At 43.2% G+C, this 27,928-nt stretch overlaps 1 protein-coding gene across 1 annotated transcript; it reads right to left on the bottom strand.

Moving 5' to 3' along the window:
- Positions 1-20: 20 nt before the first annotated feature.
- Positions 21-27,658, bottom strand: RAB23 (RAB23, member RAS oncogene family). The gene is made up of 7 exons (XM_061397780.1): positions 27,571-27,658; positions 20,955-21,174; positions 18,244-18,329; positions 8,592-8,748; positions 6,566-6,648; positions 5,025-5,117; positions 21-3,244 (listed from the first exon to the last, which is right to left on the bottom strand). The coding sequence occupies exons 2-7, from the start codon at positions 21,107-21,109 to the stop codon at positions 3,105-3,107; spliced, it is 714 nt and encodes a 237-aa protein (XP_061253764.1). The 5' UTR covers positions 21,110-21,174; positions 27,571-27,658; the 3' UTR covers positions 21-3,104.
- Between the last annotated feature and the right edge of the window lie 270 nt (positions 27,659-27,928).

Genomic DNA, 27,928 nt, shown 5'->3' with positions numbered 1-27,928 from the left:
AAAACACTCAAGCTCCAGACTGGTTTTATATATTTATATGTCTTTTCATAAAAAGCAGTTACACTCTGAGGACATTCATGGTAGTTTCAATGCCAGCCCAAGTCCACCTTATGTAAATGTCTCTTCTCATGGGAGACATTAATTCTTAATGATAACTAGCAAAGTCTCTTGATTTGTCAAGCTCATTTGCTATCATCAGGTTCACTACGAGATAAAAGATTTTCTGTTCCATCTTTTTCTTTATCAGCAGACAACCAGGTTTTCCTCAAGTTCTCATAGACTCTCAGCATCTGGGAATCCTTCCCTTCCCATTCATGCCAGTTCAGCCCAGGACTGCCTTGTTCACCAGATGACTGCCCGTGGGACAGATTTTCACCGATCAGTTCATTTTGTTTCCAGAAAAACACACCCTAGTGACGGAAGGACCTCAGCAAGTTACCAACTATTTGAAAGGTGTTTAAAAGGAGGCAAGAATCTGACAGTCTTTAAGTTGGGATGTCAGGTCCTGCAGCCAAGTCCAGGATCTCAGAGGAGAGCCCAGCCTGGACTCCGGGCACATGATAAGGCCCTTCAGTGATCCTGCCCATGCACGGCACTGCCAGCTCCGGGGACACCCAGACCAGCGTGCGCTCAGGCCACGGTGGGACGGGCTCTTCTTGGTAATGTTAGTTTCACTCGGTTTTGAAGAAGTACACGAGTGTTGTCAGCTTTGGGCAGATAAAAAGGAAACCATTTCGCTTGATGTAATATAATTCTGTTGCTTCATGTGGGCTATTCTATATGCTATTAATTCAATAGGCAGACTGAAAGAGGAAAAGGAATCCTGAGCATTCTGAGACAAGGCAACCACACCGCAGCTGAGGACCAGCCACGATGTAGAAAAGCGTATCAGTGCACAGATGCACAGTGTCCTGGGGCCTTATTTCTTTAGCAGCCACGGTTCAGAAATTAGTAGTTATTTAAAAGAATTAAAGGTCTCAGCAAAAAAATTTAGTGTCAATTTTGAAGGTTTTACAAACTGAGAAAGTAACTTGAGACTGATTTGGGGGCCTATTTAATTATTTAAATTAACCAATTATGGTTAGGTAAAATACAGAATTGCAAATTAAAAATTCAAACGTGTAACAAAGATCCCAGTTCTCCTTAAAAAAATAAAACTACATAAGATTATATTACAGATATCAAGGGAACTGCAACCATCATCAGAGAGTACATTTTTTATATAGAAAAATAACAAACTTCTACCCACATACATTTAATTAATGTGAAATAGAACTACAACATTTTATATCATATGATTTTTCTGCTATAAAGACTGTTTGCTGAAAAATATATTTTGTGCAAAAATTAAAGGGACTGTATTTCCAGAGAGTAGAAAAAAGGGAAGATGAATTGCCAGTGGGCACCCAACGTCAGGAACAGGGTTTTCTCCCAACACCTACCCCACTGCCAGCAGTGGGAGTGGTGACAACTGGTGACATAAAAATAAAGATTTTATATTACTTTGAAATAGATAATGCCAGATTATTTCAATATTATGAAAAGCAAACATTCACTCCTGACCATTTAAAGACATGTCCTAAAAAATTCTATTCTGTTCTCAACATTAATCTGGACAGGGGGATGAGGGTGGTGCAGATGGCAGACTTAAAAAAAAGAGAAAACATATAAAAGGAATATATAAGACATTATGCATTTAGTACAAATAATTAAAAATGTGACACACTTTCTAAGAAAAGTTATTTCACATATTTTTAAATCCTGTAAAGACCAGGTATATGTTGCAAGGGGTTAAAAACAAGTCATTGATGAATGATAACCACTTTTAGTACAGTTCATGCAATTATTTATCTGCACTGGAAAGCTACTGTCCAAATCACAAAATGTATGCTCTGCCACAATTACTTTGTATTTGGTGCTGACAGAGCTCTTGAGAAAGTTCTATACAAACTGAAGATTATAGAAATTTTAAAATTATAACCTGAAAAAAACATATAAAAATGTGTAAACAAAAAGAAGCTTTAGAGTTGCAGGGCATTATAAAATCGGTAATGTGGTTTAAGACAAAAAAAAATCACCTCTTGTATGTTTAAAAAAATTGCTAGTATAATCCTAAAAGTTCAGAATTGTGTTGTCAACAGCAAAAGGCCCCAGGCGTGGGGTGGCCACGCTGCCCAGGGCAGGGGTCCTGCAGCCGCCAGCTCGAGCCCACCACCCACGTGCAGGGACGTGGAAAAGATCCCGTGACCAGGCCCACCTGGGAGGGGCTCCAGCACTAATGCACTTACACGCCTCTTTCATCTACCCTGTTAGAGAGGAAAGCTGCTTTTAAAAGAGATTACCAACAGTATAAATTCTAGTAAAGCACTGAGAATTAGGTATGAGATTTTTGGCACAAAGCACTTTTTAAAGTCAACCTCATTTTGCAAAATATCTATCTGGAATTTCTCATTTGAAAATTAAAACTTAGAACATACACGTAAGTGTGTAAATGGTTTCATGAATGAACAAGTTAGATTCCACGTTTCCTTAAACACTGCACATACCTTCCTTTACTCCAGAACCAGGGATCTGTGTGCACACACCTCCATGTTCCACATATACAGACATCGCACAACTAACATCATAAAGTACACACTAATGCAGTCTGGCAAGATTAGGGCTCGCCTTTCAATATTATTCTTGTAAGTATTCAGAGTCAATATTATTTCCCAGAAAAGCTAGATGACCAATTTCAGAAAAAGAAAGCCTGCTATCTTTCCTTGACCCCTAATATTAAAATCTATACCAATATATTTAGGCATTTCATTTATGTGTTTCTGCATTTCAAATTCAGCAAAACCTGTTTTTGATGTTTCTTATATCGTTCCTTGAATAACAGGAGAAGCTTCGTCTAATGTAAAAAAATTAAAATGAGTCCACAGGGCAGTAATTTTTCAGAGATCTTGCTCCATTCTGAAAAGCACTGCAGAATAATGTTTAAGTCTGTCAATTTTCAGACAGCCGATTAGGTGCAAAGTCTGCGAAACATCGTGTAACATACCGTGATAGCTGGACGTGTCTTACTGCACAATGTAATTCCATTTCCTCCTCCCTGAGGCCTGTTAGGGTATGCTACAGCTGCTGAAAGGATTTCGGTTTTTCTTGGTCCTCTGTCTGTTGGGCCTGAGGTTGATGACATCTCCACCATTGAGGGTACTTGAATTCTGACCCAAGTGACTCCCAGCAGACGTGCTAAAGACCCCTGGAAAAAGTGAGGGACGATACAGATGTTGACACTGACGGACTGCAGGCTCACCTACTAGGCTGTGCTCCCGGCTTCTTAGTAAATTAGCCACGTTTGCAAGTATTTACAATATGAAGCTTTTGTTTTCACTTCATCTATTTTTAATAGACAATAAGAGAGTTCAAGTTCAATAAGAACCAGGAGGGTGGCAGTGAAGTCTCTCCCCCTCAGTGCCTCAGAGCCCCACGGCACCGCGGGACACACACGTGGGGTCAAGAGCGCATGGAGGCCTTCCTGCCTCTACTGCCCAGAGGCGACACTCTCTGCACATCCCTCTGCCTCTTTTCGGTAACAATCAGTTTTTGAAATTTGAAATCTGTATGATCACTTTAATAGCTTCACTTACTAACTTCACATCATAGAACTTCCTCAATAGCATCTGTCTTGTTATAAGTCATATTAATAAAGACGCCACACATGTAAGAGCTGGCAGTGATGGCAGATGTTTCTGTCCAGGCTAAAACAATGGCAAAATGGTCTGCAGATCCTCAAAGTGATGAGCAGACAAAAGGGATGAACTAAAGAAAAACTTTCAACTGTTACAGTTTTCATTTTGCACTATGAGGGTCCCACAATGTAATCTCCAATCCATGAGCTATTTACCATCCGTGATACACAAGACTCTGCACAGACACTTTGGGCAATACCATGACAGCCAAGACTGTTCGTGCCCAAGGGGCTTACACTCTGAGGGGTGCAGCGATGCTGCAGGACACGACGTTAGGTGTCATAAAAGAGACGCGACGTCCCACAGAGAGCTCAAAGGAAGGGTCAACCACATCTAACTCGTAAGAAAGGACAAACGACAGGAAGGAGGGACTGGGCCCTGGACATACCCTGCACTCAGGTCTCTGATTGTTTAAGAGAAGTGAAGGCCGTGCTCCAGCCAGAGTCAAGAGCTTTGGACACAGACCTCGAAGGATGCACAGTTCCAGACAGAAGATGGGAAGGGGAGGCCATTCTTGATGGAAGAGCCAACATGAGCACAAGAGAAGACTCAAGAAACAGCGGGCCTTCAGTGGAACAGTAAACAAGGTATGTGATGGAAGGGGGCATGAGGCTGCGCAGGAAGGATGGCCCACACGGTCTTCAAATGCTGGGATGTGGTGAGCCTGCACTCAATGTGCTGCACAACCAGGATCTAGCAAAGGGTTCTACTCAGCAGACTGGAGGAGACAGGGTGGGCCCAGGAGACCAGACACGACAGCAGCTTGGCACTACAGCCCGGGCATGGGTCGGCGCACGTGCGGGGTCTGACAGTAGGAACACAGGCAATAAAAAAGGTGAAGTAAGAAAAGTTAAAACAGGTCAGGAAAATGCCGTACGTGAATGTGTAGGTGGGGTGCAGGCAAGGGTCCTTAGGACAGGACTAGTACCTGTCCTCCCAGAAACCCACTGTCCAAAGTCAAGACACGGGCAGGTGGTCCCTGCTCCCTGGCGAGCACGACACTCTGCTGGCACTGCATGCTAAAATCAGGCTGGGTACTAAGCAAGGCGACAGGAAAGGGAAAAGGTGGCAAGACAGGGCAACTGTCAAGTCAAATAGGAGAGACCTTTAGAAAATTCCTCAGGTAAAATCTTTTAACTCAATATACCTTTAATAAGAGAGCTGATACTCCTAATAATCTCACATTTCTTTAAAGAAATGAGCATACTGTATCCTTTAAGGTAAATATGATAATGAATGGAAAATAAATTTGCCAGGTAAACATGGGGCTAAAACTTTCTGGGTACTTACCAATTTTGTTACTACTTGAATGCATTGATTCTGGATTCTCAGCTATTTGTTGTTTAAGCTTTTGAAGATATTTTTCAGCCAAATATTTAAAAACTGGAATGAAAACAAAACCAGAAGCCTTGCCAGGTCAGTATAATCTATGCACATAAAACCTGTTATTGAACATCACTTATTATAATATTTATATTTATGAAACAAATTTAAAATTAGAAGTATACAAATGAGTTGAAAAAAATTCAACTTCTAAAAATTATCTGAGTAATACCTAATTACGATGGTAATACCAATAAATACACAGTGGACACGCATTTTATTAGTAAAGAAATAAAATAACACTGTAGTCATTGGCTCTTTAAAGTATACCTGAACAGTAATTAATATTCAGCAACACTAATCTGACTCAGTCTTAAAAAGATGCCTCCTTCTTTAGGTGATAAGTATTACTTGGGACACTGAAGCAACAATCAAGCTGATGCTAAGTCGCTTCAGTCGTGTCCGACTCTGTGCGACCCCATAGACGGCAGCCCACCAGGCTCCCCGTCCCTGGGATTCTCCAGGCAAGAACACTGGAGTGGGTTGCCATTTCCTTCTCTAGTGCATGAAAGTGAAAACTGAAAGTGAAGTTGCTCAGTCATGTCTGACTCTTTGCGACCCCATGGTCTGCAGCCCACCAGGCTCTGCCATCCATGGGATTTTCCAGGCAAGAGTACCGGAGTGGGGTGCCACTGCCTTCTCCAACAATCAAGCTGCAATCTAACAAAATAAGTAGCAATTCCAGAATGAGAAAAATAACCATCATCTTCCTCCAATCCCAGAAAGTAGGAAATACAAGTTAAGGGTGCCGTAACTACCTAGTGGGTGTCCACTGCTGTGTTTCAGGACAATGCAGCAACTTTAGAAGGTACGCTTGAAAAACACACATATACACTCACACACAGTCAGCTGTATTTTTAAAGATAAAAAACAGAACAAAAGCCCACTGGAATTCTGCTGTAGAGTAAGAACTATTCAAAGACATTAGTAAATAACTAAGGACTCAAACCCAGAGCAGCATCAAGCCTTTACACTACTTGATGACATGTAACAACGAGAAAAATCCTATTCGCATTATAAATAAGACTTCTAGAACTTCTCTGGTGGCACAGTGGGTAAGAATCCGCCTGCCAATTCAGGGGACACGAGTTGGATTCCTGGTTGGGAAGATTCCACATACCACAGAGCAACTAAGCCTCCACAATGGCCCGTGCAACACGGCCAGAGGGCAGCCCGCTCCTCACAGCTAGAGAAAGAGCCTGCACAGCAACAAAGGCCGGTGCAAGCAAAACTAAATAAAAACATTAAAAATACAAACATGACTGCGGATTCATTTTGATATATGGCAAAACCAATACGATATTGTAAAGTTAAAATAAAAAAAAAAATAAAGTTAATCAGACAATCCCCCCCCGCCCAAAATAGAACCATGATTTCCAAACCACACAGAGAAAAGGCATAAGAAGAAAAAACAAACGTCCTGCCATTAGTATTAAGAGGCACTTTACCTTCACTGACATTCAGGTCCTCCTTCACTGAAGTCCTGTAGAATCTCAACTTCAACTTTTTTGCCAGTGCCTCGGCTTCCTCACTACACATCAAGTTAAAAAAAAAAAATGCATGTAAAGGTACTTTCTGAGCACTTGTTTTACTACATTTACTGCATACAGCCTGAGGGGGAGGGTCAGTGCCTGAGGGGGGTCAGTGCCCAAGGAGGGGGCGGGGGTCAGTGCCTAAGGCGGGAGGGTCAGTGCCCAAAGCGGGGGTCAGTGCCCGAGGTGGGGGGGTCAGTACCTGAGGCGGGGGGGTCAGTGTCTGGGGGCAGTGTCAGTGTCTGAGGAAGGATGAGTGCCCAGGGGGGGCGGGGGGCGCGTCAGTGCCCGAAGTGGGGGTCAGTGCCTGGGGGGGGTCAGTGCCCGAGGGAGGGGGGCTCAGTGCTCAAGGTGGGGGGGTCATTACCCGAGGAGGGGGGTCAGTGTCTGGGGGGGAATCAGTGTCGAGGTGGGGTGAGTGCCTGAGGGCAGGGGTCAGTACCGGGGAGGGGGAGGTCAGTGCCCGAGGGTGGGGAGTCAGTGCCCAAGGTCGGGAGTCAGTACCTGAGGCGGGGAGGTCAGTGTCTGGGGTGGGGGGTGGGGTCAGTGTCTGAGGTGGGGTGAGTGCCCGACAAGGGGAGGTCAGTGTCAAGGTGGAGTGAGTGCCTGAGCAGAGGGGAATCAGTGCCTGAGGTGGGGTCAGTGCCCGAGGGGGGTCAGTGCCTGAGGAGGATTTTCAGTTGTCATTGCTCTTGGGGGGTAAACACCAGCCATCTCACTGTAATTGTAAAAGACACTTTTCCATAAAGTCACTAATTCTAGCCTTAGAATAGTTAAATATCACTTTTCTTTATCTAATACTTTAATTTTCTCTCTTCCATTTTTAAAAACACTTGAATTTAATTACACTCCCAGAGTCTTAACTGCATTACCTATTTGACTCTCCTTGGCTACAAAACTACTTTGCTGCCTAAGCCAAAGTCAGTATGCTGAAGTGTCTCCGAGAGAGGACCCCTAATTCTAGTTTCGTTACAGCTGCTGACTCTTTAAAAGGGTTCCCAGTGACTCCTCTGCCCACACTGCCCCTCCCTGTAATCAAGCTGGCCTGTGTCGTCAATAACACAACAGTGTGTGACTCAAGAGTCCCTCATAAGCACCCTAAGAGGCACTGCGGCTTTCCTGCCTTTCCCTCTCTGGGATCACATGCCTGGGACAGAGGCTGCCGCGCCATAAGGACACTCCCAGCTCAAGAGGGGCCTCCTGCCTGGACCCAAGCAAGGGTGCCAGCCTGACAGCAGACCCCCTGCCCCAGTCCAGCCTTCCAGTGACCACAAGGCCCCAGCAGCTTCTTGGCAGCAACCTCACGAAACACCCAAAATGAAGCCAGCCAGCTAAGCCACTCCCAAATTCCTGACCCACAAAAACTATGAAATAACGTTCGCTGTCTTAAACCACTAAGTTTTGGGCTAATTTGTTACACAGCATCAGATGACTAATGAACATACCAAAAAAAATAAGGTAAGGTAAGAAAGAACCAGGCAACTGTTTTCAAAGTCAGCAAAATGTTAATAATGCAATAAACTAATACTTACAGAGAGAAATTATCTGGATGCCAAATGCTGTTCACACATGTGAACATAATGGTACTGAGTACACAAAACAGTGTGAATTTGAACTGCTTACCTATTTAAACTCATCAACATACTTACGCTGGATACTAGAACATACAGAGTTAACACTCATACTCTGTCTAGATTTGACTTCACACAAACAGTTGGATTGAGTTGCAAGGACCTAGAACTCTAAAAGGGCCTCCAAAATGTATTCCTTTAATTTTCTTTACTTCTGATTCAGTGTGAACTTGTTTAAACTCAAACCAGTCACACAATAGCTCACAGAAAATTTTAAGTATAAACCTGTCTTTTGTAAGTCTATACAAAGAAATAAAATAGGTTTTATCTTTCTAGAATTACCACCACCCCCTCAACAATAGCCACCTTACTTCTTTATACAGGAGTCATCCAGGAGATCGATCTTGTTTTGTACGAGTGCAGTTGGTATGTCTCCAACTTCAGCCACCACTTTCTCTCTCCAACTGGAAATGGCTTCAAAAGATTCCCTGTCTGTGGTAGAAAATACAAGCACACAAGCCTGGGCTCCTGTAAGGTCACAAAATAAAAATGTTATTTACATTAATGAAACAGTCCTATGTAGGGTGCAGGCAACTTTTATGTACTCAAAATGATTTTTATGTAAGTAATGTTGAACTCATCTTTGTAGCACTGCTTATTTTTTTAACATATAAACTCTATTTTCCATTTCAAAGAACCAATTTTTACCAAGAACAGTGGTTCTCAAATTTGTGCATCAAGGTGCCCTCAAAATTATACACATTCCTTGTGAAATACCACAAAATACTAATACGTTTAATGATACAATAAGAGCCAGAGAGAATAGTAAACTAGCCATGAATAACAGGCTGTTGCCAAATTCTTCCTGTTAATCCCTGTCACTTTTTTCTTAATTTTCTTCAGTGCAGATTTAAGAAAAAGCACAATTTTCTCATTCTATTTACTTTCAAAAAAATCTGTATTATTTTATTTTAGGAGAATACCAATGATGCTGAAGAACACAACTTAAGAACCAATGCCAGACTTCCCTGGTGGCACAGTGGGTAAGAATCCGCCTGCCAATGCAGGGAACAGGGGTTCAATCCCTGGTCAGGGAAGATTCCATATGTCGAGGACCAACGCTCAAGCACTGCAGCCACTAAAGCCTGCGCGCTCTAGGGCCCCGGGGCTGGAACACTGACCCCACATGCTCCAACTCTAAAGCCTGCGCGCTCTAAGGCCCAGGGACTGTAACTACTGACCCCACATGCTCCAACTCTAAAGCCTGCGTGCTATAAGGCCCAGGGGCTGTAACTACTGACCCCACATGCTCCAGTTCTAAAGCCTGCGCACTCTAGGGCCCCGGGGCTGGAACACTGACCCCACATGCTCCAGCTCTAAAGCCTGTGTGCTCTAGGGCCCACGTGCTGTAACTACTGACCCCACATGCTCCAACTCTAAAGCCTGCGCGCTCTAGGGCCCAGGGGCTGGAACTACTGACCCCACATGCTCCAACTCTAAAGCCTGCGTGCTCTACGGCCCAGGGGCTGGAACTACTGACCCCACATGCTCCAACTACTAAAGCCCGTGTACGAACAGCCTGTGCTCTGCAACAAGAGAAGCCACAGCAATGAGAAGCCAGTGCCCCACCAAAGAACCAGTGCAGTGCCAAGAGTAAAATATTTATATATAATAGAGAGGAAGAAAGTTTTAGTTTTTCATCCTGTTCAACTTAATTCACATAGCATACTCACTGACAATATTTTAATCATCAACTATCATATTAGGTTATAATATCTAGTTTTAAAAATAAGCAGCAATCTTCTGGAAGAGGGTTTTGACAAATGATTAGCTCTTGAATCAGGCAGCCTGGTAACAAAAGCAGGCGACAAGAGAAAACTCTCCTGAGCCAGAGGACTCCTCATTGCTGCGCCTTCCTTCCAAGGCCCTCAGGTGTGAGAGTCTCCTGCCACTCAGAGGCCAGACACAAACACAGGGCTACCAGGACACTCTGAGGCCAAAACAGAGTTGCTCATCCCCTGAGGGAATTTGGTAGAAAGCCAAAGAACAATTAATGAAGGAAAACACGGCACTTCACTATGGCTGAAAAGCAGATGCTTCCCTCCACTACCACAGGCTTGAAACCAAAGAATAAATCAGTTATGCAAAACTCAGGGCTAGGGGACAGGCAGACTGATAAGACACACCCTGAGACTTTCTCAGAATTGAAGGAGAAAGAGACTGAAGCGATCACACTAGCATACTGGACAATAAATTTATGTTTAACCCTCATATTTACTTAAACTATAAATAGAACATTATTTACTCATACTTTAAAAAACCATTCTTTGTTAATAAAATTGTTAGCTTTAAACATAGAATTTTATATCCAGTCAAGTATCATTTAAATTTGAGGGTCCAATAGGCTATTTCCAAGTACACAAGTTCTCAGTCACAACAAACAAACAGACAAACATTCAGAGAAGTATGTAAACAGAACAAAACCAGCCAACAAACAACAAAAATCTAAGCAGATAGCACCAGAGATAAGGGCAGGAAGGATGATTAACTAAGAAAAGCACAATTTTGTTTTTAAAAAATCAAGGATCAAAGTATAAAAGTCTGTCCATAAAACAAAATTCTTTAGTGGGGGGCTGTGCGGAGAGAGTCCCCAGGACTGGGAAGGGGCACAGTGCCCGCTGAGGAGGAGGAAGAGGGATCTGGACTCGATTCATCCACAGGGAGGTGGGCGCAGGAGAGCCGGGGGTCCCCCCTCACCTCCAGCACTGGCTGCAGGGGTGCTCGTCTGCCCAGGCCTCAGAGGACCCCTGCTTTAGTGCACCCAGTGAGGCCTTGACGCCTGGGGAGGAGGGTAAAAACCTCAGCTTGTCTCCCCAGCCCCTAACTAGGGTGGGCACCCAGCTGCCCGCAGCAGTAACCGGCTCATCACTGCACCCTCTGCGGATAGCTCTCCTTCCTTCCCTGGCTTCTCACTTCTACACCCCACACCCATCCCGTGTGTGTGGGGGGGTGGGTGTGTGTGTGTGGAGGTGGGCTGTAAGCCTAGACAGAATCTTAAGCTAAAGGGAATCACCCTAAGAATAAAAAGAATGTGTGACTATCAAACCAAAGGAGCAAAGTAGAATTATCCAATTTTAAATGAGAAACTACCAAACAACTGAATAGCCCTCAGTTCAGTTCAGTTCAGTTGCTCAGTCGTGTCCAACTCTTTTCGACCCCATGAATCGCAGCATACCAGGCCTCCCTGTCCATCAGCAACTCCCGGAGTTCACTCAGACTCACGTCCATCGAGTCAGTGATGCCATCCAGCCATCTCATCCTCTGTCGTCCCCTTCTCCTCTTGCCCCCAATCCCTCCCAGCATCAGGGTCTTTTCCAATGAGTCAACTCTTCTCATCAGGTGGCCAAAGTATTGGAGTTTCAGCTTTAGCATCAGTCCTTCCAAAGAACACTCAGGACTGATCTCCTTTAGGATGGACTGGTTGGATCTCCTTGCAGCCCAAGGGACTCTCAGGAGTCTTCTCCAACACCACAGTTCAAAAGCATCAATTCTTCGGTGTTCAGCTTTCTTCACAGTCCAACTCTCACATCCATACATGACCACAGGAAAAACCATAGCCTTGACTAGACGGACTTTTGTTGGCAAAGTAATGTCTCTGCTTTTGAATATGCTATCTAGGTTGGTCATAGCTTTCCTTTCAAGGAGTAAGCGTCTTTTAACTTCATGGCTACGGAAAACCCAAAAAGCTAAACAAACAAAAAAAAAGTCCTTTCTAAAAGATACAAAAAATAAACTAAAAGAAGACTCTTATAGAATTTTGACTGAGGTACTGACAAAACAAATGACAAATACCAGATTCCAAAATGTGTGTGAGAAGATTGTTATTTGCCAAACTTATAAAGAAAATGGCTACAAATCTATTATACAAGTCTGGAACTCCCTTAAGCTCTTCAAGGATTTTTTAAGAATTGAGAAGAAGTGGAAAGGCAGGAGATACTCGAAGGATTTCCTTAAAGAAGCACTGCCCGCATGCAAGCTGATGGGACCAGCAGAGGAGGGCCGCGTCTGCGGGGTGACTGTGCCACGCCACCAGCAGGACCACAGCACACGAGGGCCTCACACGGGCAGAGGCGAGCCACGTCCTGGACAGAAGCCCGCGCAGGGCCACTTCAAACCATGGCCAGCAGGGCCACTTCGGGGCACTGGGAGCTGGCACCAGGGGAGATGGCAGTGCAGCGCTGACTCCCACAAAAAGGAAATCAGCGGACAGAATCAAGGACACATTTGTGCCCCAAGACCGGGAAGCACTGAGGAAGCCAGGATGAAGTCCCAGAGAGAGAAGCACCTGCTACCATCGGCACACAGAGGCCCTGGCACCACACCACCCTGCCACCCTGCTCCGTGCCCGCTCCAGGGGCCTCAGGGCCTGGCCCGCTTGGGAAGAGCTGGGAGTGAAGCCATCCGCATTCCCCTCCCAGACCACAAGGCCTGTCCCAGAGAAAAAGAGATATAACTTACATTATCTGGCTATTCCTACTACTAACTGAGATATGTTTATGACTAGAAATCACTGAGGCAGCTGAGAAAAATTATTTAAGAGTGACCAGGAGTTGGCCTGGATGGGAGGTAAGTCTGGGAGAGAATGGGTACATGTACATGAATGGCTAAATCCCTTCACTATTCATCTGAAACTATCACGACACTGTTAATCAGCTACACTCCAATATAAAGTTAAAGAAAGAGTGCGCAGAAGAGACATGAGCTGAGGGTATTGTCGAGGAAAGGCCTTTTCCTTCTACCGCCTGCTGCTGCTGCTAAGCTGCATCAGTCGTGTCCGACTCTGTGCGACCCCACAGACGGCAGACCACCAGGCTCCTCCATCCATGCGCACATAAAGAGGGGGCGAGACACAGAGCTGCGTTTCCCTACCTTCAGGAGCTATGACTCTCCAGCATAACAATTGTAACTATTTTTTTTAATGTGTTTATTTTACATTGGAGGATGAATGCTTTCTAATATTGTGTTGTTTTCTGCCATATATCAATTATAACTACATTTAATTTTTAAATGACCATAAAAAAACAAAATAAAATGACCCCATGCTGCTCTCCATTCTTTTTCTTCCTCCAACCTCTGTTAGTGCTAAACATCTTTGGAAAAGTTAATGTTTTAATTTCTCTGTTGTGTATCTTCTATCCATATATTTTACAAAGACCTTTATTTTCCTATTATTCAACGTACCTTCAATACTACCTACCCTAAAAACTGGAGCACTGGAGAAGTTTCTTCACTATCATAGGTAACAGTAAACCACCCATAAATGGATCACTTCTAACAGTTAATAGACTACCTCACTTATGCACAGATCAGAATACGGAGCTCTGAATAAATTTTTGGTGTCAATGACAAGATCACCAATAGCAAGTGTTTATTCCTCATTAACAAGATCATTCCAAAAAAGTCACCATATTTTAATACAATTCAGAAAATACTCTCCAAGATACATAATATGCAGAGTTAATTCTGTCCTCAAACCACTGACAGATACTACAAGATGGTCTGCAGGCCAGTCCAGAGTGGCTGAGGAGCAGGATCAGTGTCACCCGGGAGGCGGCGGGAAAGCAGGCTCTTGGAGCCACCGCAGACCTAGGGAAGTCAGGCTGCATTTTAATAAGCTCCCCAGGGGATTCCTGTGCACAGCAGATTGGAAGAAACACTGCTCTAGAGAACACTGGAAAAGGCCAGCTGGAATCACAAGGCTTTAAAAACACTATTATAGATATTACTAAGGATTTAAAATGTTGGCCCCTATTCTTTTTGACACTTTATAACCTAAAGCACACAAATTATTCAATGAACCAATTTGTCACAGATTCCATGCTCATGTAACTTCAAAACCAACCTGACACTTGCAATCTAATTCTGTTATTCCTTAATTCTTGTGTTTATAATTATAACTTAAAACCAGTTTCTTGTCCAGAGCTATTCAATTTCCAACAATTTATATTCATTTATATTTGTGAAATAAAGTTTTGTTTTGTTTTTTTAAAGAAAATAAGTGTTTTCTTCTACTTATGTGAGTTCAGTATAGTCGCTCAGTCATGTCCGAGTCTTTGCAACCCCATGGACAGCAGCACACCAGGCTTCCCTGTCCATTACCAACTCCCCGAGCTTGCTCAAACCCATGTCCACTGACTTGGTGACACCATCCAACCACCTCATCCTCTGTTGTCCTCTTCTCCTCCTGCCTTAAATCTTTCCCAGCATCAGGGTCTTTTCCAATGAGTTGGCTCTTCGCATCAGGTGGCCAAAGTATCAGAGTTTCAGCTTTAGCATCAGTCCTGCCAATGCACATTCAGGACTGATTTCCTTCAGGACGGACTGGCTGGATCTCCTTGCAGTCCAAGGGACTCTCGAGAGTCTTCTCCAACACCACAGTTCAAAAGCATCAATTCCTAGCGCTCAGCTATTTATGTGCATAATCTCAAATAACAGGTCTTAAGTCTAAAACCTCATTTCCATATATTTAGTCAGAAGCTTTTTTTTTTTTTCCTGAGAACCAAGTCACAGTAAAAAACTGTAATGAAAATCTCTTTTATGTTGTATGCAACTTTCTAAGTATGGTTTCTATTGCCAAGGGTGGACTTCCTTAAAAGTTTAAGAGGAGTCATCTGGGGTGCTAAAGACTTCCTAATATGATCTGCACTCTGTTCTAACCTACTGACAAGGAAATCATGTTTCCACATGCCTCACTGTGCAATTAAGCCGGTACTCTAAGAACATACCCACCCCTTGGAGCAACAATCTTGCTGTAATAGGTCTTTTAAATTAATTATAATAATTTTTTTTAAATATAATTTTTATGTATCTTGAATAACACATTTTTAGAATAAAAATTAGTAGGTCATAATTTTTTAAGGCATAGTGTTTCAGTCACTGAATCTCCATCAGAACTCATTCTGCCCACCTTACCTTTTCTCCCTACTCTTTATTTCTGCTTAATTAAATCATCACTGGAATCTACACTAGAAGCAGATGTTACCTGGTGCCAATTGTCATCCTGCACCCCTGCCTCTGAGAACACCTCTCCCTCTCTGAACAGCAGCCTACAGTTTAGGCAGCCAACCCTACCATCTGCCCTGAGGGGGCCACATGTGCAACAAGCCGATTAGGTTAATCATCTTCCTCTAACTTCTCACTGTAATCTGGTCAAAGGTGGTCTGATCAGATAAAAGCTCTGGACTTTTGATGCACAGTTGTGGGAAGTAACCTTGGGTCCCCAAGGATGTGAACAAAGCACTGTAACCCTGCAGCCTAGAGGAAAATCAACATGAGGAGGAACCCCACATTGGGAGGGTGCCAGCCGGGAGATTAGTGAGGCTACCATCCCAACAAAACCGCAACTGAAAGCTACTCCCACTAACAAGTCAACAGACGGTAAATAAGTCAGTGTGAAATCTATTTTCTGCTGTCAGTAGCCAAAAGCATTCTTATGGAGCCTAAAAAAAAGCATAAAAGAATGTCCAATATGTCAAATTGACATAATGTTGCCACTGTTTGTTCCTTAATTCAAATAGGGATGTGAGGGGAAAAAAGCTCAGGCTTAAGACCTGGCTCAGTATCCACCCTCTGCCATTTTAACAGAGTTGGCTAAAAAAAGTTACATTTTAAGAAAAGCTTTTAACAGATCTATTTATATACTTATGATAGCTTTAAAACGTTAAATACAGGGAGATTAAATCTGTTTAAAGCCTTCTAGTCCAAATGAAACAAAGGGAAAAGAAATTTGAGTATCACCCATAGTAAATTAAAATGTTCAGTTCAGTCGCTCAGTCGTGTCCGACTCTTCGCGACACCATGAATCACAGCACACCAGGCCTCCCTGTCCATCACCAACTCCCGGAGTTCACTCAGACTCACGTCCATCAAGTCAGTGATGCCATCCACCCATCTCATCCTCTGTCGTCCCCTTCTCCTCCTGCCCCCAATCCCTCCCAGCATCAGAGTCTTTTCCAATGAGTCAACTCTTCACATGAAGTGGCCAAAGTACTGGAGTTTCAGCTTCAGCATCAGTCAGTTCTTCCATTAAGATGTAAATACTAATAATTACGGGCTCTCGTTTTAGTTTCTGGCAAAGAATGTCTTTTGTAAACATATGAAAGAGAAATGGATGATATATGCAGAGTACGTCATGAGAAACGCTGGGCTGGATGAAGCACAAGCTGGAATCAAGATTGCCAAGAGAAATATCAATAACCTCAGATATGCAGATGACATGACCCTTAGGGCAGGAAGAGAAACTAAAGAGCCTCTTGATGAAAGTCATAGAGGAGAATGAAAAAGCTGGCTTAAAACTCAACATTCCAAAAATGAAGATCATGGCATCCAGTCCCATCACTTCACGGCAAATAGATAGGGAAACAAGGGAAACAGTGACACACTTTATTTTCTTGGGCTCCAAAACCACTGCAGATGGTGACTGCAGCCATGAAATTAAAAGACATTTGCTCCTTGGAAGAAAAGTTATGACCAACCTAGATAGCATATTCAAAAGCAGAGACATTACTTTGCCAACAAAGGTCCGTCTAGTCAAAGCTATGGTTTTTCCGGCAGTCATGTATGGATGTGAGAGTTGGACCATGAAGCATGCTGAGCACCAAAGAATTGATGCTTTTGAACTGCGGTGTTGGAGAAGACTCTTGAGAGTCCCTTGGACTGCAAGGAGATCCAACCAGTCCATCCTAAAGGAGATCAGTCCTGAATGTTCATTGGAAGGACTGATGCTGAAGCTCCAATACTTTGGCCACCTGATGCCAAGAGCTGACTCATCTGAAAAGACCCTGACGCTGGGAAAGGTTGAAGGCAGGAGAAGAAGGGGACGAGAGAGGATGAGATGGTTGGATGGCATCACCGACTCAATGGACAAGAGTCTGAGTAAACTCCAGGAGTTGGTGATGGACAGGGATGCTGATGGTGATGGCATGCTGCAGTCCATGGGGTCACAAACAGTTGGACACAACTGAGCGACTGAACTAAACTGAACAGTTAAAATAAGAAGTCTGTGACAAACTCGATGAGCCAAGTTAAAAAAATTAATAGATGATAATGAACACAGTCTTATGGCAAAAACTGGAAAAAGGGTTATAACCTCAACTGCAGTGGAAATTAAAATATTTTTAGCTACCTGGTCTTTTTCTTTAAATTAGGGACCCAAATGATATCCTTAATGTACAATTGCAACATTTTCTCCTTTTTATTCATATACAAATAAAATCATTTTTCACATTTGACCAGTTCTTTTTTTAACTTCATTTTGAAATAATTGTAGACACACAAACTTGTCTTATTAGAAATACATAATGGTAATTACTTTCTCAAAAAATAACCACACTAATGAAAAAGTAATACTGGCAAATCACAGTGTTAAAAGCTTAAAAAGAAATAAACCAACCTATTTATTTCTCACAAAAAGAATGCATTATATACTGAGAATTTAGAGAAAAAAGCTAGGTAGGTAAAAAGGGGAATTCTGCCCACAATTTAGTCTTAGATCCTGTCATGGTAGCTCTTTCCTTTCACTTGTACCTCATACTTCTCTGAATTTGTGCAGCCCTAAAAAGGCTGTACCCACACACATTAATGTCATAACAAAATGCCATTTTGTTTGCCGGAGTTTTCCTTTTTCTTATAGTAGTTTCCATTCTCTGACTACATAGTCATTTCCCTGGAGTCAGAGAAGACATTTCATAGTTTCTGACTTACTAGGTCTGGGAATGCCTGTATGAGTCATGTAATTCTAAGGCAGACACAAACAGTCTATAGTATACACAGTCTATAGTATAAAGTATTATTTACCACCCAACGAGGTCTTTATAAGAATAAGGGCCTGGGGTTTTCAAAAATACTTTGGAATTAATTTAAATATTCTTAAAGAGAAATCCTTCTATGGGGAACAAAAAAGGCAAAATTCTTTGTTCAGCCAAAAGAACACATCCAAACAGACTAAAGACACCCACAACTTACCTCGATAGTAGGCCTTGGTTATCGCGTCAAACTCCTCCTGACCCGCTGTATCCCATAACATGAGCCTGACGTCTTCGTCATTAACTCTGAAACGAGATGAATTTATTTTATATGCAAAGGAAATGTCTTTATTTTTAAAATCTGGAGGTATTAAAACTACATTGTGGGCTTCAATCTGAAAAAGTCTAAGTGCTTTTAAGTGCTGAGACCATTAACCACAGTGAGAGTAAAGAGTGAAAGACACCCCCTAACGCTGTCACTTTACACGATTTGGAGTTACCTGTTGTGTTTCTTCCTTCAACAACAGTCACAGATAGAGGTGGCTCTAGGACTAGCATCAGAAGGGCCCACACCTGCAGATTCAACCAACCACAGACAGAATATATTTGGAGGGCTTCTCGGGTGGCTCAGTGGTAAAGAAGACATGGGTCCGATCCCTTATCCTGGGAGATCCCACGCAGAGCCACTGAGCCTGCGAATCACACTATGGAGCCTGTGCTCCAGAACCAGGAGCCGGACTTCCGAGCCCGCGCGCCACAACCACTGAAGTCACGCCCTAGAGCCTAGTGCCGCACATGAGAAGCCTCCTCGATGAGAAGCCCACACACCGCAACTAGAAAAAAGCCCACTCAGCAACAAAGACCCAGCACAGCCAGAAATAAATAAAATTATTTTTTGAAAATATGTGGGAAAAACTCTAGAAAGTTCCAAAAAGCAAAACCTGAACATGCCATGTGTCCGGCAACTATTCACGCAGCATTTACCTTGTATTAGATGTTGTAAGTGATGTGGAGATAATGAAAGTCTATGGGAGCACGTGTGGAGGTTAAATGCAAACACTATGCCATCTGGTACATGGAACTGAGTGTCTGTGGAGGCTGGTATCCACAGGATCCTGGCCTGTCCTGAGAAAGCTTCCTCAGGTCAGCTGCCGCCTCCGGCCGGCCTACTCTAACGCGGAGACCAGAGAGAGAGGACCAAGCAGCTCACCGCGCGGGCCCCTTAACGCAGACACTGACTGTTCTGTGCACCTCCTGTCTTACTCACGGGCAGCAGTCCCTTTATAGAGCCACTGCCAACAGCCAGTCAGCAAGTCCTGAACCGTGGCTCTGAGCGAAAATACCCGGCAAGGGGCCTTCAAGCTCCTGGTTACAACTGCATCAACCAATCAATATATAACTTCTTTTTCTGCATTGTTCTATTTAAAGACACCTTATTTAATATATATTGTTGATTCATCACCTTTGAACTCATGGCCAACAGCACTATTACTGGTACTTGAAAGAAGCTTATTTAATACATGTGTCTTCTCCACGAGGCACATCACAGCTCACCAGACAGCACTTCAGTTCTAGGCTTGGGGCCGTTTTAAACAGCAAAACCAACAAAACACACAAAAACAGAACAGGAAAAGGCCACTTATGTACTTATGAGAGATGAAACAAAAAGATGGAGGTTGTCGCGTTCAGCCTCAACCAGACCTGTGTGTGCAGGTGACGCAAATGTTTTGAGGCTCTGTACATGTCCATGAATGGGGTCCCGAGTCTGGGGTCGCAAATACATTTTAGCAAGTAGTGAATCCGAACATACAAAGTCCACAAATAATGAGAAGTAACTAACTGCATACTTAAAATATTAACATGGAATCTACAAATAATGAGGGTCAACTATATACTTAAAATATTAATTTGGTCCAGATAACAAGTACAAAAATAAACATCATCAAGATTTGAAATGAATCCTCTTAAGACACCTAAGAAAGGAAGCAAAAACAGAAGCATTTTTAGAAAGAAGGTGAACAGATTATAAATTCAACAATTTTTACAACAATGAACACAATTATCTCTGATGCTAATGTCTGGGACAGTTACGTCAGATTTGTTTAATGTTACTTATTTCTCTGTGATAAATTTTAGTTTGTCTCCTACAATTTAAAATAACCTCAAAAGTTCTCAGGACTAAGGACAAAAATTGTTACTTTGATGTGTTTTAGAACTGGATTTCCTTTTCACAGGCGTATTTAATCCCCTCAAATCCTTCTCTTATTTCTTTAAAGTAAAAATAAATTATTAATTCTCTAACTTCTACACAGTCCTGTCCAGTTTTAAAAAGAGAAGATTATACAAACAGATCCCTTAATATATAAGAGATGAAAATTACTGTGAAAGGTAACTTTCCTTCCAAATAAAATTGTGGACAGAAATCTCAGCAGAATCAAGCACTACTTTCTATCTAAGAAGTGCCCACGATGGGACGTCCCTGTGGCCTGGTGGTTAACAATCCGACTTGCAGCACAGGGGACACGGGCTCAACCCTGGTCAAGGAACCAAGGTCCACAAGCCACGGAGCAACTGAGCCCACGTGCTGCAACCAGAGTCCGTGCGCCACAACTGAGACCCAACACAGCCAAATAATCAATGAAATTTTTAAAAAACGTGCCCAAGGTGCCACCAATAAATATAAAACAGATATAAGTAGAAAAAAAGAGAGAAGGGAGAAGGGTAGCAAAAAAGAAGAAAAATGACAGAGGAAAGGGAGAGATGGAGGAGGGGGGAGAAAGACGGTGAGGACACACGAAGGAGTGGGTGACTGAACATCGCTGCCGCCCGACGCCTAGCGTTTGTGCGGTAACCAGTCACCGTCGTTCCGACACCGTCATCGGACACTGCTCACAAACCAAAACCCAGAGGATAAAATGGCCAAGTACATACTGGATTTGTCGCTCCAAAAAATCAACTCCAATGGTTTTCTTGTAGTCTTTTGTAAAAATGCCTTTGCAATACCGCTGAATCATACTTGACTTTCCAACTGCACCGTTCCCTACAACCACCATCTTGATGGCCACTTCCATATCTTCCTCCAACATTTTTGGAGTTGAAAAGGTTTCTGTGCCAACTTTAATTCCAGGTGATCAGATCTTCTCTCTCAAACCTGTGGTTTAAAGTGAAATTATTCTTTTCATGACATAAAAATAAGCTATAATTATTTTATCAAGAAATAATCAAACTGAATTCCAAGAATTTGTTTCCATGATGAAGGGCCCCCCTCCCCACTCTGTTCATTTAACTTAAATTCTATGAAAAGAGAGACAATAATATTCACTTTTGAATCCTTATCAATAGCACAATGTATGACTTTTAGGTAGTGATAAATGAGTAGATTCTGCCTTTCACAAAGATTAGCCGATAAAGACTATGGGCTTTAGAGTTGAGGCCTGACTTAAAGTTGCCTTTTACTGGTTCTGTGCTCTTTGTGAAGTTATTGCTTATCCTCTTCAAGCTTCAGTTTTCTGAAGATATTTAACCTCACAGGATCATTGATCGATACATATAAAGCACTTAGCACAGTGAAAGTTAAGCATTCAAAAAATGGTAGTTTCATACACCAGAAGAAATCCTCCATAGATAGTTAACACCAAATGGGAAACAAATACAAAGTCTAAGGGAACTGCTCATCATCCTCACAAGTGATAATTAACATCCCTAGGTCCGCACCCAAAAGGGTCTTGTGTAATATACTATGCAACCAAGTGACAGCATCCAGCTCTTAAGTTACAGCACTTTAGTATTTAGGTTACAATGAATCCATTACCCATAATCTTACAGCATACTGTTTTTCTTTACTTTCAGACTGCTGCTACTGCTAAGTCACTTCAGTCGTGTCCGACTCTGTGCGATCCCATAGACGGCAGCCCACCAGGCTCTCCTGTCCCTGGAATTCTCCAGGCAAGAACACTGGAGTGGGTTGCCATTTCCTTCTCCAATGCAGGAAAGTGAAAGTTAAGTCGCTCAGTCATGTCCAACTCTTAGCAACCCCATGAACTACAGCCTACCAGGCTCATCTGTCCATGGGATTTTCCAGGCAAGAGTACTGGAGTGGGTGCCATCGCCTTCTCCGTTACTTTCAGACTAGTTACAGTTATTCACACAATGGAAGCAGTAGTACATGTACTGTTTGCATTTTAGACTGAATGAACTGTCTAGACCCTTAGAACAGAGGGCTAATTTTTTCACATTTCTTAAAATTATTAATGCTATCCAAGTTCCTACCTACTTAACTATTATATTCTAGCTACCTGAACCAAAAATTCATTTATACAACCACTACACAAAACATGTCTGAAATGTGAAGAGCATTCCTTTCTTTGTCCCTAATGGAGACTCAGTAACTGGCCCTAGTGCTCCATAAACTTGCATGATTTAAGAAGCATCTAAAAGTACTTGTTAAAGTACAAGTTCTAGGTCTCCACTTCGGACATAATTAAATTATTAAAACAACCTAAAGTATCAGAACCAAAGAAAGATGACAGAAGCAAAAATATGGATAAATACAGAGAGACTTATCCTCTTGAATGTTCTATGTTACATGTGACAGTTGAAAGAAAAATCATAATACTGTTCGATGTGGTTTTCAATATACGTAGAGAAAACATTTAAGACAATTATTTATACATGGGAGAGAACAAAAGGATGTGAAGGGAGGTAAGGTTTCTATACTTCGCTTGGGCTTGTAAAATGCTGACACCAATAGACTGTGATAAATTATCTACACGGCTAAACAAGTTACACAAAGAAATACTCAAAAATACTAGAAAACATGATAAAACAAAATGAAATTATAAAAACACCATAAAAATATCAGAATGTAATTGACATTTATAGAGCTGTCCACACAACAGCAGAACATTCTTCAAGCACCCACTGAACATGTATCAAGATAGGACATAGTCTAGGCCATCAAACAACCCTCAAAAAAATTAAAATAAAGAGACCACAGTGGGATCAAACTAGAAGTCAGTAACAGAAAGATAACAGGAAAGTCTCCAAGCATTTGGAAACTAAAAACAGATTTCTCAACAATCCATGGGCCAAAACAGAAGCTCAAGAGAAATTTTAAAAATAACTGAATTGAAATAAAATGAAAATACAAAGTGTCAAAAGTTTGTTGGACACAGCTAACTTAGTGCTGAGAGAGAAAATTTACAACACTAAATAGAGTCCCTTGGACTGCAAGGAGATCCAACCAGTCCATTCTGAAGGAGATCAGCCCTGGGATTTCTTTGGAATGATGCTAAAGCTGAATCTCCAGTACTTTGGCCACCTCATGTGAAGAGTTGACTCATTGGAAAAGACTCTGATGCTGGGAGGGATTGGGGGCAGGAGGAGAAGATGATGACACAGGATGAGATGGCTGGATGGCATCACTGACTCGATGGACGTGAGTCTGAGTGAGCTCCGGGAGTTGGTGATGGACAGGGAGGCCTGGCGTGCTGTGATTCATGGGGTTGCAAAGAGTCGGACACAACTGAGTGACTGAACTGAACTGAACTGAAATGCTTACCTTAGAAAGGAAGAAAAGTCTCAAAGCAATAACCTAAGGTCCCACGTCAAAAAACTGGAAAAACAAGTGCAAAATAAACCCAAAGCAAGCAAAAGGATGGAAATAATAAAGAGAAGAAATCAATAAAATTGATATAACTATTAGGAAAATAAAATCTGTAACTTTAAAAACTCAAAAAGAAAGCTCCAAGCTCAGGTGATTTCACTGAAGAATTCTACCAAACAGTTCAAGAATGATAAACAATCCCCCCAGAATATAGAAGAGAAGGAAACATCCCCTAACTTATTTTATAAAGCCAGCATTATCTTGATACCAGCACCACACAAAGACAGAAAAAAAAAGAAAACCAGACAGACAGCCCCTCATGAACATAATGCAAAAATCTTCAACAAAATATGAGTAAATCACATCCAGCAATGCACAAAAAGAATAAATAGGACCAAATGGGCTTTACTTGGGAATGCAAGGCTGTTTCAACATTAAAATATCAATGTAATCCACCACATTAATAGAGTAAAGAAGGAAAACCCCATCACCATATCAACTAATGCAGAGGAAATATTTAACATAATTCAACATCCATTTGTGAGAAAATTTCTCAGCAAACTAGAAAGAGAAGGGGAATTTTTCAGCCTGATAAAGGGCATCTATTAAAAAAAACACACAGAAAAACATACAGCTAACATCATACTTAATTCTGAAAGACAGACTGCTTTCCCCCTTAGAGTGAGAACAAGGTAAGGATGTTCATTCTCACTACTCCAGTTTATCATTAGGCATGGCCAGAGCAATAGCAACAAAAATACACAAAGTGCTTACAGACAATAGGGAAAAACTATCCCTATTCACAGATGACATGGTTGTCTATGGATTGTCCAAGGAATCAAACAAACAATCCTGAAACTAGTAAGTGAATTTAGCAAGGACACAGGATACAAGAGTAACACATAAGACTGAACTGTATTTCTAATATCCTAACAAGGTACAATTTGAAGCCAAAAAAAATTTAAATGATATTTACAATAGCATCCTCCCAAAACGAAATTCTTTGATATGAATCAAATTCAGACACGACTGACTGACTGAATTGACTGAAAGTTGGAGAAAATCATACCACCCAATTTTAAGACACTATAAAGCTACATTCATGAAGAGTGATACTGGCAAAGAGAAAGATACAGAAATCAACACAGCACAGGCCCAATACAACAGAGGGCCCAAAAACAGACCCATGAAAATACAGCCAATTGATGTTTGACAAAAATGCAAAACTATTAAATGGAGACAAGGCAGTCTTTTCAACAAATTGTGATGGAACAACTGGACATTCATATGCAAAAAAGTAAACCTTCCCCTAAATCTCACACCTTATATAAATAATTCAAAATAGATTATAGATCTAAATGTAAAACTTTAATATCTAGAAGGTGAAAACCTTCTTGACCTGGGATTAGGCAAAATTCTTAGACATGCTACCAAAAGATGTACAAAAGGAAATATAGATAAATTAGATTTCATCAAAATTAAAAATATCAGCTCTGTGAAAGATCCTGTTAAAACAATAAAACAAGTTATAGACTGCAAGAAAATAGTTGCAAAACATACCTAACAACTTGTATCCAGAGCATATAAAGAACCTTAAAAAGTCAACATAAGAAACTACCAAATTTAAAAATAGGTAAAAGTCTTGGCCAGATATTCACCCAAGATTATATATGCCAAGTAAGCACACAAAAAGATATTCAACAGCTGTGGACATTAGTTAAAGACACACTGGGCTCCGTTGCTGCATCCTACTCTTTGCGACCCCACAGACTGCAGCCCACCAGGCTCACATTCTGTCCATGAGATTTCCCAGGCAAGAATACAGGAGTGGGTTGCCATTACCACTATATGCCTATCAGAATGGCTAAATTAAAAAATCTGACTACACCAAGTGCTAGACAGGAAGTGGAGCAACTGCAACTCTCACATTTTGCTGGTGAGAATGCAAAATGATAGTCACTCTGGAAACCTGTGTGACAGTTTCTTATAAAGTTAAACATACTTTATGTGATCCTACAACACTAATCGTAGCAGTACCCTAGAGAAACAAAATGGCAACCCACTCCAGTGTTCTTGCCTGGAGAATCCCAGGGACGGGGGAGCCTGGTGGGCTGCCGTCTATGGGATTGCACAGAGTCCGACACGACTGAAGCGACTTAGCAGCAGCAGTAGCATGAATTTCCCTTGACTGGAAAGTCTTAAAACTCCTATGGTAAGTTTTCTCTCTTTTACTTTCCAAAAAGCCCCACAAACATTTGGCTGATGACAGGCAATGGCAACCCACTCCAGTACTCTTGCTTGGCAAATCCCATGGAGGGAGGAGCCTGGTAGGCTGCAGTCCATGGGGTCGCTGGGAGTCAGACCAGGCTAAGCGACTTCACTTTCACTTTTCACTTTCATGCATTGAAAAAGGAAATGGCAACCCACTCCAGTGTTCTTGCCTAGAGAATCCCAGGGACGGGGGAGCCTGGTGGGCTGCCGTCTCTGGAGTCGCACAGAGTTCGACACGACTGAAGCGACTTAGCAGCAACAGCAGCAGCAGAGAAACAAAAACTGATGTTCACACAAAAACCTGCATAGGAATGATTACAGCAGCTATAGTCACCATAAACTACAAACAATCCCACGTTCTCCAGCGGATGCATATCCATCCACCAGAATACTACTCGGTAAGAAAAAAGGATACATTGATACATGCAGCAACTTGAAGGAATCTCAAAGGCATTGTACTGAGTGAAAAAAGCTTACATGTTGTATGATTCCATTTACATGACATTCTAGAGAAGATCAGTAATTGCCAGGGGTTGGAATAAGGGGGAGTTTATGAGACGAAAGACAGCATGAGTGGTTGGAGGTGACAGAACTGTTCCATATTCTATTATGGTGGTTACATGAATCTAAAATTCACAGAACTGCACACTCCCCAAAAAAGTCCACTTTATCACATGATAACGTTTAAAAGAATAAAATATAAAGACAAATAAGTGGAATTAGATCTTAACACAGGCAGTCTGACCTTTGTGATTATCATCAGCCACTCACTTCTCTACAGACTAAAAAGAACACAATCAAGTTCTTAGAAAAGTATCATTCTAAGTATAATACCTTAAAAGCTTGACAGTAATACTGTATATGTGTTCTATTCCCAAGTTTAAGTTTACAATCAACAGCAGTCCAATACATTAGAAAAGGAAGAGTTAACTCAATGATTAAAACAGTGGTTTTTCCATCACTGCCTGTACTTCAACACATGTTATGATTATACTTAAACACGGAAAACCTCAGGTTCACTGAAGTTACCTGGAAGATATCCTGACCTGTATGAAATCTAGAGACGTAAACAGTCCTTCTCAGACTGTAAAGTCACTTGCCCGGGCCGTGACAGTGAAGCTGTCTCCCTATCACACCCTAAGGGTCCCGAGCCTGGGGTCCCCGTGGGAAGCGACTCTGCCGCGCCGGGTGTCAAGGGGAGCGCGCAGCCGGTTCATCCGTATTCCACGGGCGCCCCGGCAACACCCCGGGCAGGGTGCGGCCGGGCAGGGAGGGGCCCGCTGCCTGGACCCGGTCTGGAAGCCAGGGTGGGCTGGGGCCCTTTCCCAGCCATCCCCGACCGGCACTGAACGGCCCGCCACGTCCAGGGAGACCGGAGCCGGGGGAGACGCGGGGGCCAGGGGAGAGTGGGGAGAAGGGAGAGCGGGGAGACGAGGGAGCCAGGGAGACGCGGGGCGCCAGGAGCGCGCGGAGACTGGGGCGCGGGGAGGGGCGGGGAGACGGGGGCCGGGGGGCCGCCGCCGGGCCCGGGCCCGCGCTCCAGGCGTGCGCGCGGCGGCCGGGTGGGAGCGAGCGCCCGGCTTGGAGGCCCCGCCGCGCCCCTGCGCAGGCCCCGGGCCGCGACGAGGGCGAGGAGTGCGGCCGCCGGCCCGGGCGCGAGCCGCTACTCACCCTCCCCGCGCCGCCCGCCGCCCGGTGCTACAGCTCCTCCGGGGCGCGGCGCAACCGCCGCCTCGCCGCGTCCGAGCGCGCCGGCCCCCGGCTGGGCGTCCGGCCGGCTCGTGCCCTCTTCGCTCTTTAGGGGTGACTGTGATGCTTCGGGAACTTTACTGGCAGCAGGGCTCGGAACGGGTGGTGCTCAGTACCTCGCCGGGAAGGGCCGGGAGCGGGCGCCCAGCCTCCGCTCAGCCCGGCCCCTCCGCGCTCCGAGCATGCGCCGGGCTCGCGGTGCGCACGCGCGCGCGGGTCCCCGCCTCCAGCCGGCCGCGGCAGCGGGCGCCGGGCGCTACCTGGCCGCGAGAGGAAGCGG

Source organism: Bos javanicus, chromosome 23, assembly GCF_032452875.1.
Source record: "Bos javanicus breed banteng chromosome 23, ARS-OSU_banteng_1.0, whole genome shotgun sequence".
NCBI classification, from domain to species: domain Eukaryota; kingdom Metazoa; phylum Chordata; class Mammalia; order Artiodactyla; family Bovidae; genus Bos; species Bos javanicus.
The sequence above is the reverse complement of the archived record's forward strand: the minus strand, read 5'-3'. Positions and strand labels throughout refer to the sequence as shown.